The sequence below is a fragment of the Marmota monax genome, unplaced genomic scaffold (assembly GCF_021218885.2).
Source record: "Marmota monax isolate L192 unplaced genomic scaffold, Marmota_monax_Labrador192_F-V1.1 WCK01_AAM20220418_F8-fsc00190, whole genome shotgun sequence".
NCBI lineage: Eukaryota > Metazoa > Chordata > Mammalia > Rodentia > Sciuridae > Marmota > Marmota monax.
In genome coordinates this window covers 1,916,645-1,930,186 of record NW_026693010.1, presented here as the reverse complement: position 1 = coordinate 1,930,186, position 13,542 = coordinate 1,916,645, and the positions used below count along the sequence as shown (strand labels likewise).

The window sequence follows — 13,542 nt, the reverse complement described above, 5'->3', positions numbered from 1 at the left end:
CCCAAGTGAATCTACAACTTTGTACTGACCAAAATCTAACATTTTATTTTCAACATCAACAAAGTATGAAATCAGCCCCACTAATTTTCACAGGGATGTGCAATATGAGTATTTATGGTTCTCAGTTTATAACAACCACCTGGGAGTTTCCCTCCTTTGCTCTTCTACCTGCTCTGTCCCCTCTGCTCTAACTTCAAATTCTAATAATGCCTTGCAACCACAGATGGTAAGTGCAGGTTTGATCACATACAAAAGTCCAATCATTGCATAAGAAACAATCATTCCAACATACCACACTATGATAAATGTGCTCCAAATCATTAAGATAATACTCTTCAATTGAATAGGGCTTGCCTTCCACTTCAAAAATATATGCAGGATTCATCTTGTTCTGAACAGGAACTGCGAAGTAGTCTGCAAACTCCTTGCAGTTGATGGTAGCAGACATCAGGACCACCTACAGATAAAAGACAGAACCACCTACAGATGAGAGAGGTCATTCCAGTAACAAACAATGAGAATAACAATCACTGAAATGAAGCTCAACTAAAAGTCCAGGTTTGTCTTCTGCTTCATTCCTATATTTAATAACATTTAGATATTAAATAATAACCTTTATCTAATGTCATGTATTATACATAATATTATAAAGAATGCTCAGATACTAACTTTTACTATTCCTCCTATATTATTTCATCAATTGAGAAATCATATGTCTCCATAAAGCTACAGTATTTATCTAAAAGGAAATTTTGCATCAAGGAATTTTTAAAAAATAAGTTATTAGATAATATGCTCCAGAAAACTGAGGCAGTGGACTAGCAAAGAGGAAGAGAAAGAGATCCAGAATACCTTGACTATAGCCCAAGAAATTGCATCAAAGCTGTGCAGCAGACACAAGGCACTGGCCCAGGCCAGAGCAAGATGATGGACACTCAGGAGACAACTAGTTGTAAGGTTTGCCAAAAAGCAAATGTCAGATGATACCCTTAAGAATCCTGGTCCCAAATGCCAGAAACAGTGTCCACAGCACATCAAACGTGCCTGGAGAATGTGGCAGCATTATTGAGGATTGCCCATTCCCCAGCACCCACAGACTAAGTGGGCAACACAGCTCTCTGGCTGCCAGCTGACTACCTGCTGCATCTGGCAATAAGGGGTCTGAATCTTGGCATAAAAGTAAAGACTTGACCTGGGCAAGTTGGTGCAGTTACTGGTGGACAAACACTGGTTTCCCCCTTAGACATGAGACACAAATGGTAAAAATCATACTGCTCAGAACTCATTTTGAGAAGGTTAGAAAAGCATGTTCTGAGAGGCCACTTGGGGTAAAAGAGTGGCCCCCAGGGACACACCCAGTCACCTCACAAAATCCCTAGCCGTCATCTAAGGAGGGCAGGCTAGTGAACTGCAGTGCTTTTGGTTTCTGTTATTGTCTTTTGTTTGTCCTGCAGTGCTGGGGATCAAACTCAGGGCCTTGACCATGTCAGGAAAGTGCTCTATCACTGGGTACACTCCGCTTTTGTTTGGCGGAGCACACTGTGCCCAGCCATACTGGACTCAGCAAAGCCCTGGCCTCCCCAAGCAGCCCAGCCCCTCCTGCAGACAAGACAAGGTGGCAACCTACTCAAGACATGCTAGTCCAGGATGGGCGGGCCAGAGGACAGCAAGCGGGGACAGGGAGGAACCCTGACAGGGGAACCAAGGGACCTCTACAGTCTGGGTAGGGGGATGCAATCTGGATACCCTTTCTCTTATACCCATATTCTCTAACAGCAGCACTCACATAAGAAGGAAATAACCAAGGATTTGATGAGGTTTTTTTTTTTTTTTTAACTTTACAGAACAATCTAGACTTGACTTCTAATTATTTGGCACACATACATGTCTATATGTTTGGAAAATATACTGCTTCCTATATTTTTAAATAAATCATGAACACACTGAAGCTGAAAAACCTCTTGTTTCTTATTGGACAGGTTGCACATTCCTCAACACTGTTGTCCACAGTGTGGCAGAATTTCTTCTTAAATCCACCAACACTCTTAACTCTCCTTGCCATTGAAAACTAAAAAACCTATATAATCTAGTCATTATTTTTATTTGAGTAAAAGAGAAAAGTCTTCAGATGACAATCACACAACACCTCAATTTGTTGAATTATCTTCAATGCCATTTTTAACCTAAGGTTCCTAAACAGGAACAAAAGCCCCTTCTCTCACTCATTCTCCAGTCACTCAGAGCACCAAGAAAACCCACAGTGAAGGTCAGGTTGCATTTCTTTAAAAAAATCACCACGCTGGTGCTGGGGTTGTGGTTCTGTGGTAGAGCACTCACCTAGAACATGTGGGGCACAGGGTTCGATCCTCAGCACCACATAAAGCATAAATAAATAAAATAAAAGTACTGTCCATCTACAACTAAAAAAAAAAAAAAAAAAAAGTCACCAAGTTAAGGTGTGGTCACCTTGGGGGTGAGGGAGGAAAAGAAATGCTTTCCTAATAAAATGAATAGATTTGAGACTTGGAGACAAACACTTCATGATTTAGAAGGCAACTGTTTTGCAGTAACAGCAAATCCTTTAGCAGTCCCACACTATAATACATGCATATCCCAAACACTTGCAAGGTGTCTCCCAAAGACCTCTGCTCAGCACAGCTGAACAGAGGGTGATCTATGTTTAGACTTGTTTAGATGACATAATTATTCCTTTTATTTTTTTTTTAATTGAGATGGAGTCTCACCAAGTTACTCAAACTGGCCTAGAATTGGCCATCCTCTTCCTCAACCTCCTGAGTATCTGGGATTATAGCCATGCGCCAGCAGATGCACCAGGTGCAGATGGCATAGTTATTCTAAACCCTTCAATATTTTGCCCACATACACACCTTCCTCCTTTGGGTTCAAATAAAAAAGGGTGTTTTCCCTCCCCACAGCCGTCAGTACCTCTGAACAGCAGCACATCTGCTTCCTCCAGCTCTAGCACCTCAGGACTTTAGTGCTGTTTCCAAAATAGGGCTTCAGAGTAACTCACACACCTTTAAACCACAGTCCCCGTTCAAGGACCCAGCATTTCACTGCAGCCAACTACTACTAGGTCATTTTTTAAAGCCTGGAGAAAGTGTGAGAATTCAACACAATTCAATAACCAAAAAGTATTCCCCACTGTGCACATCAGCATGCCCCTCAGTCCACTTCCTGGAAGACCTGGAATATACTACACGTAATGATGAGTTTTAAGAGGCTGGATCTAACTGTTTCTGCTAAAATAGGACAGGGAAAAACACAAATAAACAATAAGTCTTAACTTTATAAATATTCCTGTTACTCATAAAATGAAATTTACCTTCACAAAACGTGAATTTGTTCTTAAAAGTTTGCGGACTACCAACAGCAGGAAATCCATCTCTTCTGTTCGCTCATGTACCTACAAAATAAAATAAGGGGGCGTCCCCACATGGCAACAAGCAAACATGTCACTACTAAATGAGAGGGGAGAGGGGACTTTAGTGCACCCTTGGGAGATGGGCTAACCCAGCTGTCTGTCAGCACAGCTCTTCAGGGGAGTGACAGCACTCCTGGCTCAGAGAAGGCAAAGAACATCTGCCCACAAGCCAGAGGCTACCACATAGGCCACTCTTACCTCAGTGTGCTCTTGAGGACTTAGTGGCATTTGGGCAGAACAATGTGAAGAATCTTTGGCCCTGTCCTCTGAATGCCAATAATGCCCCCAGGTCACTGACAAATAACAATATTCCCATTTTCCCCAAGCACAGAGAACCACTGAGACAACCCCTCATGCTCCTTGCCTCCCCTCAGCCATGGTCTAAAGGCTCACTGCTATTTTGGCCAAGTACAGGGACAAAGACGTAGCAGTCTAATGATGGCTGGAGAACCGCTTGTCATGCTCCATGATGTGCAGAACTCCCAAGGGTGGGCAAGGGATGGCCCTGGAAAAGCTGGGCTGGTCAGAGCAAGGTTAGGGTGTGAGGCCAACAGCAGAACTTCAACAACACCAGCATGGAAGTGCATTCCAGGAGACAGCTGCCTCCAGCCCTGCTCAAATGTGCAGACTGAGCCACCCCAAAATCCATGGCAGCGCCACCACCCTCCCCTTGGCCCTTCCGAACAAGCCAGGGACAAAGGGCCCCTTCACAAAAATAATCCAGTTAACCTACACTTGGTCAGGGTATGTCTGCACACAAGGGGGTGGCAAGCTTCCATCTGAAGACACTTCTCTGTCAAAGAAGAGAGATGGCCACTACATTTGAAGAAGGGGGCACTCTCCTCAGGATAAAAGCCCCAATATGTCATTTCATAGGCACTTCTATTCACAACCAGACTCCTGGCACCACTCCCCACTGAAGCAGATGTGCAGGGAAGTGCTACAGAGAAAGAAGAGCTCGGCAGCTGGAAAGCATTTGTCAGCATGTATAACAGCTGGAAGTCCTCAGCCCACCACAAAGTTTCATTCTCACCTTGTCCTATCACCAACCTTGAGACATCTCATTGCAAGCCTCCCATATCTTACTTGACAAAGAAAAACCAAGGCTACAGCCAGTAAAGGACCCCCAGAGCAACCTCCCCCGCAACCCCAGCCCCACTGCTATGTCCACCACTGCTCCCAGCATGGAAACCTTTCCCCTCTGAACTCTGACACTCATCTTTTACCATTTGCCCACAGACCTCACCTACCCCATCTCCAAGCCCCTGGGGTCCCCCACCGCAGGGCTCTCCCCGTGACACAAACACACCCCTCAGGAGCTACCCATCTCCCTAGGCAGCAAGGGGCTGAGAGCAGAAACTAGGCACCAATGAGACCCCTCTTTCACAGCAGGAACTCAAAACATGCTCCCTGAACAAACAACCTGCCTAAAGTGAGCTTATTCTTTTTCAAGAGCTGGAAGCTAAAATGTTATCATTCCATCTTAAACTGCCTATCTTCAACTCTGGCGCTTACATTGCTTCTAAAACTCAAATCATTCCAGAGAATGTGATCAATTTTATCTATAAACCTAATTCTCCAGGCACATTCAGTATATTCACCCTGGATGCTGGCAACTCGGTGCTGCATCAGGCAGCTGTGGCCATGGGGTGATGGCACAGCACACCCCCGCCGTCCCTTCCACTGCTCCTGCAGGGCGAGTTCTTGCAGAGAGCAGCCACCTCTGTTCAACCATTAGAAAAGAATGTGGTCAAGGATGCAGTGTGTCTGTTACTCACCTATGTATATGCAGAGAGAGCTACTTAGTGATCAGACATCAGACGAAAAGCAAAGGTGGGCCTCAGCACCACAGGCTCTGGAGGACGCTCTGGAGGGGAACCCTGCAACACCATCTGTTCCAGCAGCCTGATCACTGAGCATTACTAAGCTTCAGGTTTCTTTCATGTAAAATGAGCTCTCGACCATAGTAGAGCCCAATAAGGGACAGCCTATTGTGACTACTTATTAAATCTGAATTTTAATAAGTAGTCACTTTTTAATAAGTAGACACTCAAAATTGTCAATAAAAAAATTCTGGATCACGCTGTCCACGACACTACTTTGAGGGAATGCCAATCATTTCCACCTTCTCCTATACACCCACGGTGCTATAAAGCCAAGTAAGCATGCGCAAGAGCGTAGCACACCAAACAGCCCTACCTATGGTACCCACTGTTTTCATACCTCCAAAGAGTGGCAGGGCCTGGTGGCAGTGGCTGCCCAGTCAGCTGCACTTTCTGAGCGCCGGGCTCCCCTCATGCCTTCCATAGAACTATGGACTAGCAGACATTTCTACCCTCTAGAAATGAGCCAAGCCTCTCAGGACAGAATTGCTGAGGAGGTTTAAAACACAGGAAGTTTTGGTGGAGCCATTTCCAAAGCTCCTGGGAAAATTGTGGTATTGGAAATATAAACATCGATTAAAATATCCCATTCTACTGAGAAATCCAAAATGTACTGAGAAGGAGAAAAATAAGAAAGCTAAACCAGGCACAAAGACAGGGTTCACAGTGCTTTATTAGGGTTTTGGGTTTTTTGTTTTATGAACAGTAAAGAGAGCAATAATTTCTATTTTATTGTGGTTTTTTGTTTGTTTGTTTTGCTTGCACTGTTAGGGGCTGAATCCCAAGCCTTACAAATGTTAGGACAGAACTACACACCCAGTCCAATTTATTAAAAAGTCCTTGATTTACTAGATAGAAAATGCCTGTGATGTGACTGAAAACATACACACACCACATGGTTCTCCTAACTGTCTTTCTGTGGCAGGTGTCTCCCCTTACAAAAGGGGAGCGGTGAATAGCCCCAGCCTGGAGCCCATGTGGATGGTCTCTGCCCCCGCAGCCAGGGCACCACAGAGAGCAACACACAAGGCAAATAGCTCCAGTAAAACCTCCCCTACAAAATCAGTTCCAGGCCTGACTAGGCTACAGCCTGCCAATCCACAATCCTCGACAAGCAATCTTTTCCTAGTCCTCAACTTTCTGCTCCCATAATTTGAAACAAAGAGGGAAGAATTTAAAAATTCACATTCATAAGTAGAAAGGGCAGTTGTAGACACAAAGTACTCGAGGCCCCATTACAGGAGGACACACTGCAGGAGACCTGCCCATGTTCTGCACCTGAAGGCCCACAAAGGGCAGAGAACTCACTTCATCAATGAAGACGTGTGTGAACTCCATCAAACTCTTGGCACTGACTATCTTCTGAAGCAGGACTCCAGTGGTCATGTAGATTAACCTGGTATCTTCTGTTGCTATTTTCTCTAGTCCTACCTAAAATTGGGGAAGGGAGATGGGGGGAAAGGTCAGGTTTAAATGGCTCCCATTAACCATCAAAACAGGGTATGTCCATTTTATAAGGATGGTAAGGAATTTAAAAGGATTATATTTCAGAAGACAGGGTCCAAATTGAAGTCAAGTCCTCAATTTGATTTCTTCTTCCTTTCTGGGTAGGGGGGCTGGTTTATCTAGTCATACTGCCTAAAACATTTTCATGTTATGACTACTGCGTATGAAAACACCTTCTAGACAACAGTGGTGTAATTAAAAGAATAAAATTATAAAAGCTAAGAGCCTGAGAATCCTCACTTCTCTCCTGCTCAACAGGGTAAGAAATTAAAAATTACTTTCAAGAAATTCTTTTTTTTTTTAATTTATGCCATGGTTCCACTCTAAGTAAATTGGCTTCATTTTCAGTGCTAATAGAAAACAGTCACATACTATCATCAACTTATATAGAAAACACAGCAGACAGAGCTCGGTTCTCTCTCCCATGCTCACCTGATAGCCCACCAAACCACCGAGAGTCCAAGCACGCTCTTTGCTGATCCACCTGGCGATGCTGCTGGCACCTATCTTCCGTGGCTGGGTGACCACAATGTTGCAGTAGGCACAGCGCTGAATATAATGGTCCAAGATGTACTGTGGGAGCTGAGTGCTCTTACCACTTCCAGTGGCACCATGTATAATTACCACAGAATTGCTTTCTATCAAAGAAATAACCTGAAATTTTTAAAAAGTTACCTTTCAAAATTGGCACAAAATTGACAACAATGTAAAGTATTATCTATCTTAAGAAGACTTTTTGTCTTCCTTTAAATAAAATTTATTAATTAACCATCTAGACATCACAAGAGAGAGTAAGAAAGCTATAAATGGTTGCCACCTTTAAGCCCAAACTAGATTTCTATGCTCTTAAGTCTAAATTGCTATTGATTCAAAATTTTGTCATAAATCTAAATGTGATTCTACATGAAAACAAAGCTGTTATTATACTCAAGTGGTTTTAAATTTTCATTTAAAACTCAAGATGAATTTTTAAATAAACATCTACATCTCCACTTACAGATTATACAGAACATTCTAAACTCCAAGCTGATTCCTCCCCACCATCCCTCCACTTGAAGCTCTCTTACACTTCTAGCAATATATATCGTTAAAGAATACAAATTAGGACTGGGGATATAGCTCAGCTAGTAGAGTGACTGCCTTGCATGAACAAGGCCCTGGGTTCAGTCCTCAGCACCACCAAAAAAAAAAAAAGAATACAAATTAATCTGAATATTGGCCTCTAAAAATTAGTAAAGTATGGGCTGGAGCTCAGCGGTAGTGCCTTGCCGAGCATGTGTGAGGCACTGGGTTTGATTCTCATCACTACATAAAAATAAACAAAAAAATAAAAAATAAAAAAATAAAGGTCTACCAACAATTTAAAAATTTTTAAAAATTAGTAAAGTATATCTACTCAATAAAAAGTTACATGATTGAATCTTAAGCAAAATAAAAATGAAATTTGGAACATTTTTCACTGTTTTTCCCTTGTAACTGCTTTATCCACTAGGCTAGTTGGTAATGGTCTCAATATACTTCCTTTTAACCTTATTTAATAACAGGTAAGTAATCAGAAACTTAACCATCCTCCTGCTAGAACTGGCCTGGCATCCATAACAAAATGATCTGTAAATGACTGACAAAATCAATCCTAGGCACAAAAATGGGCCAATACTACAAGGAGAACCCAATAGAGATGCTGAGCACAAACTCATTTCTAATGAGACCTGGTGGTGAGTTTCTTAAATCAGCTCTGCTGGGGCGGGGCCAACAATAACTGACAGCTACTGCAGAGGCTGACAAGGCTATCTGGATGAAGGCTAAGCACAATGAGCACAAGCCAACAGGAAAATCAGCAGCATGGTCCCAGGGAGCCACCTCCATGGAGCCCCAGGCTAAGCTCCTCAGCCTCTACCCACAGAGCCTTGCACACCATAGGTGGGTTCATCTGCTCACTCTCACATGGTAAACCAACAGTGTTGGGCCCAGGCATCTATTCAACAAGCAAAATTACATTATGACAAAAATGATTTTACCTCTTCCTTACATCGATTTATAGGCAAATCAGGGTATTTATAAGTTGTCTCTGGGATGCATGTTGCACTGCTTAATTTAGCCAAAGGTGGCCTTGGACCTGGATTCAGACAAAACAAACAAATACAATGGACTAGCTTATCTGAGAAAATACAAAGTACAGAACCCAATGTTATTCTGATCTATCTACATGGCATGTATATGTACACATGCAAATAAAAAAAGCACATTTCCTACAGGTTAATACGGCCAGCAGGCACCTTAGAAACTTCCCTTAGATTAAAATAAAAGAAGGAGAGGGAGAGAGGGAGGGACCTAGAACATCGAGGACACTTCCATCACAGTAAATCATACTACTTCCCAAGGTAATCTCCTGCAAAACAGGACAAGTCACTTATTAAAAGGCGCTTAAATGGTTGGCCTTGGTGGTACACGCCTGTAATCCCAATGGCTCAGGAGACTGAGGCAGGAGGATTTCAAGTTGAAAGCCAGTCTCAGCAACTTAACGAATCTCTAAGCAACTTAGCAAGTCCCTGTCTCAAAAAAATTTTTAAAGGGGGATGAATGTTGGGGTGGGGCAGGGATGTGGCTCAGTGGTTAAGCACCCCTGGGCTTAATCCCTGATAACCAAAAAAAAAAAAAAGTGCTGAAATGGAATCTTAATAGAATACACCCACTTTACTACTAAAATAAGCCAACAAATAAATCACACACAACTTAAAACTCCAGGCCTGGTGAAAGGGACTACACCACCCTGCTGAGGGTGCCCCTCTCAATATATGCCCTGCTGTGGCTGCCCTAAAACCCTGAACGACTTCTGGCCATCACTTGGCAAGCTGACCAACTATCAAATTCTTGGAGTACAAGCATTCACTGGGAAATAAATTTTATCTCCAAAATAAATAAACTCTTTAGGCTTACTCTCTCTTTCCTAAATCGCTCCCCTCTCTGGATGCCCCCTCCTCATGGAGCCCTTTTCCTCCTTCCCCAAGCTGGCTCTTCCTTTCTGTTCCAGCGGCTCCTCCCTATCACTGTCCCACCTGATAAACATGGACCCAAGTTTTTCTTTCATAATTGGTCTAATAACATACAATTAAGATGTGGCTATTTTTTTTCTTCATTTTATTTTTGGCCCTGCTGGGAATGGAGTCCAAGGCCTCCCCACACTGAACAGCTCTACCCATCTTAACTCCGCAATGAGAGGAGGCAGATCTGTTGTAATCACTCAGAGCAGCAGAAAAAAAAATGCTCCTTTGTGGAAAACAGTACTCCTCCTAAGGGGTCCCTGCACTGATGGAGGATGTTCTCCAAGTCCCACCCTGCACAGCTTCCTAGGCTTCTCTAAAGCAGGGAATTTTTTTTCTCATTATCACACCTCGCTTTCATCCAGTACTCCTCCCGGCTTTTAAGAGGGTCACCGATACTTCTTGCCTTCCCAGCCTATGTGCCTAGGCCCTGGAACACAATCAGGAAAGGGAGAAGCCACACACTCTGAGTAAGGACACACACAGCAGGGGCAGAGGAACAAGCAAACAAGCTAGGGACAAAGTGGAGCCAGAGGCTGAGGGAAGAGCTCTCCAAGAAGAAAGAAGAAAGGTTCTTTGAGGAGGAAAAAAACAGGAGACTTAGAGACTATCTTTCTGCTTAGAGACTTGAAGCCCTAGTTCACTGTGCTGCTAAACGAACCCTGTTACTCTGACAATACTGATGTGACTTATATGACTTGATTACTTGAATTTTGAAGGTTGTTACTTACAGATAGAAATTTCACAGGGAAAAAATGCCAAAAGCCCTCATTGCACTGTCTAAACTATGGCCCTTCTCCCAGTGCCACAAAAACACCACCTGACGTTTTCAGGTCACTGGCTGAAGCAGACCCAGCACACAGGGAGCCGCCTCTGCACACACAGCTCCAGGGCAGGCAGAAGCCAGAGAACACGTGACTCCATCAGCTTCGCTTCAGCATCAGAACAGAAAGGAAAAGCAATGAGGGTAATCTAAGGCAACTAACAGACTACATGCAACAAAGTGAAGTGCAGAAGTAGCAGGACAAAGACTACAGCCTCAAAATTTGCTACTCTGCTTTTTCCATTGTCTCTTTATCCTAACTTGATAAGATTAAAATAGTTTATATAAACTGGGAAAATCCTAAAAATCACTAGTTCTCTTTCCAAAGCAATCCTACAATTTAAAATATAATCCAAAGTTTCACAATTAGAGATTCCAAAGAGTACACAAAAGATTTTAACTAATGAGTGGCACCCCAGGCCATATGGAGAATATAATGGCATTTGCTTTAAAATCCAAACAGTAGGCACTACAGAAAAAAAGATTGATGCATTTCTAACTTAACCATAAAATTAAATCTTAGAAACAGCTAATTACATATCAAGTTCTTCAAGGACAGAATGGTTCTGCACACAAAACTAGCCCAACTTGACAGGGGGGTGGGTTCCCTTCTCAGACACTCTACAGAGGCCAAGCTCTTAAAAGCTCAGAGAGCTACTTGGAGGGTGAACAACCACTAAAGACACCCCAAATTAAAAAGGAGGCAGAACTGTGGCTTTTCATCACCACCCAAAGATACTACCCTGGACAAACTCAACTGCCATGCAAGAGCAGAAAAGCCCCCAAGGAGATCTGAACCTGGAGCTGGGCTTTTCAGACAGGAGAGTTTCTGCTTACCAATGCCATTCCAGCTCCAGCTCTAAAAACTGATCGACCTTTAACTACAGGAAATGATTCTAATGTAATCTACAGAAACTCACTGAGCATCTTTCCTTGAATTTCTATTTAGAAACAATTTTTAAAATACTTACAAATGAAACATCAGCAATATTTCACCAAATCAAAAGTATTTTATAACGAGATATAACACAATGTTCAGCTGAAGCCTGCAGGCCTGGCTAGAGTTAGGGGTAGCAGTGTCATCTCATGGTTTTCATATAAGGAGACAGAAATAGAAATCGCCCTGTGTCTATGTACGTGTCTATCCACACTGCATGTCCGCAAAAGGTCCCCCCGGTCCAGGTAGTATCTCCCAGCTGCTCAAGTCCACTCTCACCACTCCAATCAAGCCTTGAAAAAGCCACAATGTTCTTTCCCCAACACAAACCTAAGCATGTGACACCCTTCCTCCCTTCCCACTCATCTCCCCTGACAAGAAAAAAAAATTGAACTTTCAGTAGCTTCCCACTGCTCTGCCTGTTAAGACCAAACTTCTTGGCCATGGCTATGGGTCCCATCTCTGGGCACGCCATCTTGCACAACCTCATCCAAGGCAACTGCAAGAGTTTATGTTGCTGCTGTAATGCGCTTCCACACATATTCTTCCTCCACAGTTCTAGAGATCTGAGCCACAGTCAGTTGACTGGGCAACATCAAGGCATGAACGTGCCCTCCTATGCCTGTGGGGAAGGCTTGTTGGCTTCTCAGGCTGCCTTGCACTGCTTGCTGGTACCTATCCTCAGAGCACTTCACCCACAGCTCCCCCACTGGCTCTGACCCTCCTGTTTCCCTCTTAGGAAATCCCTGGGTTGAACAATACCTATCTGCAAAACCTTCCCACCTCAAGATCTGCAACTCACATCTGCGATGTCTCTTTTACCATGTGGGCAGTACTTTCACAGGTTCTAGGAGTAGGGTGTGGACCTCGCTGGGGCACTAGTATCTAACCTACAGAGCTGACCCCACTGGCCCTCCCATCCCTCCCTACTCTCTACTCCCAGCAATAACGGCCTCCTCCTTCAGGGCTGGCACCAGGCTTCCTCCCATCACAAGCTTCCCTCCATCCTCTCCCCACATTGCCACTGAGCTTAATTCTACCTGCCCTTCCACTCTAAGCCCAATTGTCCCTTTACTGGTAGCATTTTATGCCCCCCAGAGCTCTTTTAAAGTACTTAACTCCCAAAACATTTACTTATGCAACTCCTTGACCTCAATAAGGTCTGGAGGAGGAGTTATTCCTTTGACTTCCCATGCTGGCTCACACACGCCTCAGCTGGTGGCTGAACATACCCTCCTCAGGTAGCCAAAGCTGCAGGTCAAGTGACTGCCCAGTGAAAAACTCCAAGTGTATTAAAAAGCCACAGACAGAAAGCAAAGAGCAGTTTCAAATAAGCAGAGTCAAAATCATAAATTGGGAGAACAGACACTCTGAACTGCAGGCATTCATTTGTAATCTAGCAACTTCTTAACAGTTGAAATCCCAGATGGCAGACTTCGGGATCACATGCAGTATGCAATGGACTGTGTGTGTGTCCCAGGCCAGCAGAGGTGTAATAGGAAAGACTGTATCACATAGAGTTGTCTAGAAACTAACCAGCATGCTTCCCCAAATTAAAGCATTAGATGACAGACCTCTCTCCACAGTAACTCACAGGGCTCCTCCACGCCCTAACAAGGCTACACAGCACCTCATCACCCCTCTATTCTGAGGAGGAAGTTCAAGACTTCCTAGACTTCCCATAAGTAAGCAATGATGCAACAGACATTCTTGTGTGCACAACCTTGTACTGCTCTTAGCATAAGGAGAAGCTGCATCAAAGGGCACAGGTATTCTGAACTATCACTTCTAATAATAATGCACTCAACTATTCAGACAAATCTCTCTCCTGAGGCCACTTAAAGATGCTAGGTGACATACACAAACATCTCCTTAAAGGCACTGCAGGGACAATGATCCAATGAACA

The 13,542-nt window shown here is 43.6% G+C and overlaps 1 protein-coding gene across 3 annotated transcripts in view; it reads right to left on the bottom strand.

Moving 5' to 3' along the window:
- The window catches only part of Tdrd9 (tudor domain containing 9), a 98,401-nt gene that overhangs the window by 63,446 nt on the left and 21,413 nt on the right, over positions 1-13,542 (bottom strand). For 2 of the 3 annotated variants that reach the window (XM_046453246.2, XM_058582265.1), the window contains 5 exons: positions 8,853-8,950; positions 7,267-7,488; positions 6,637-6,759; positions 3,347-3,427; positions 293-457 (listed from right to left, as the gene is read on the bottom strand). In XM_046453246.2, coding sequence (XP_046309202.1) covers positions 293-457; positions 3,347-3,427; positions 6,637-6,759; positions 7,267-7,488; positions 8,853-8,950 — 689 coding nt within the window. The remainder of the gene's footprint in view (positions 1-292; positions 458-3,346; positions 3,428-6,636; positions 6,760-7,266; positions 7,489-8,852; positions 8,951-13,542) is intronic. The other variant, XM_058582266.1, reaches the window with a different exon arrangement.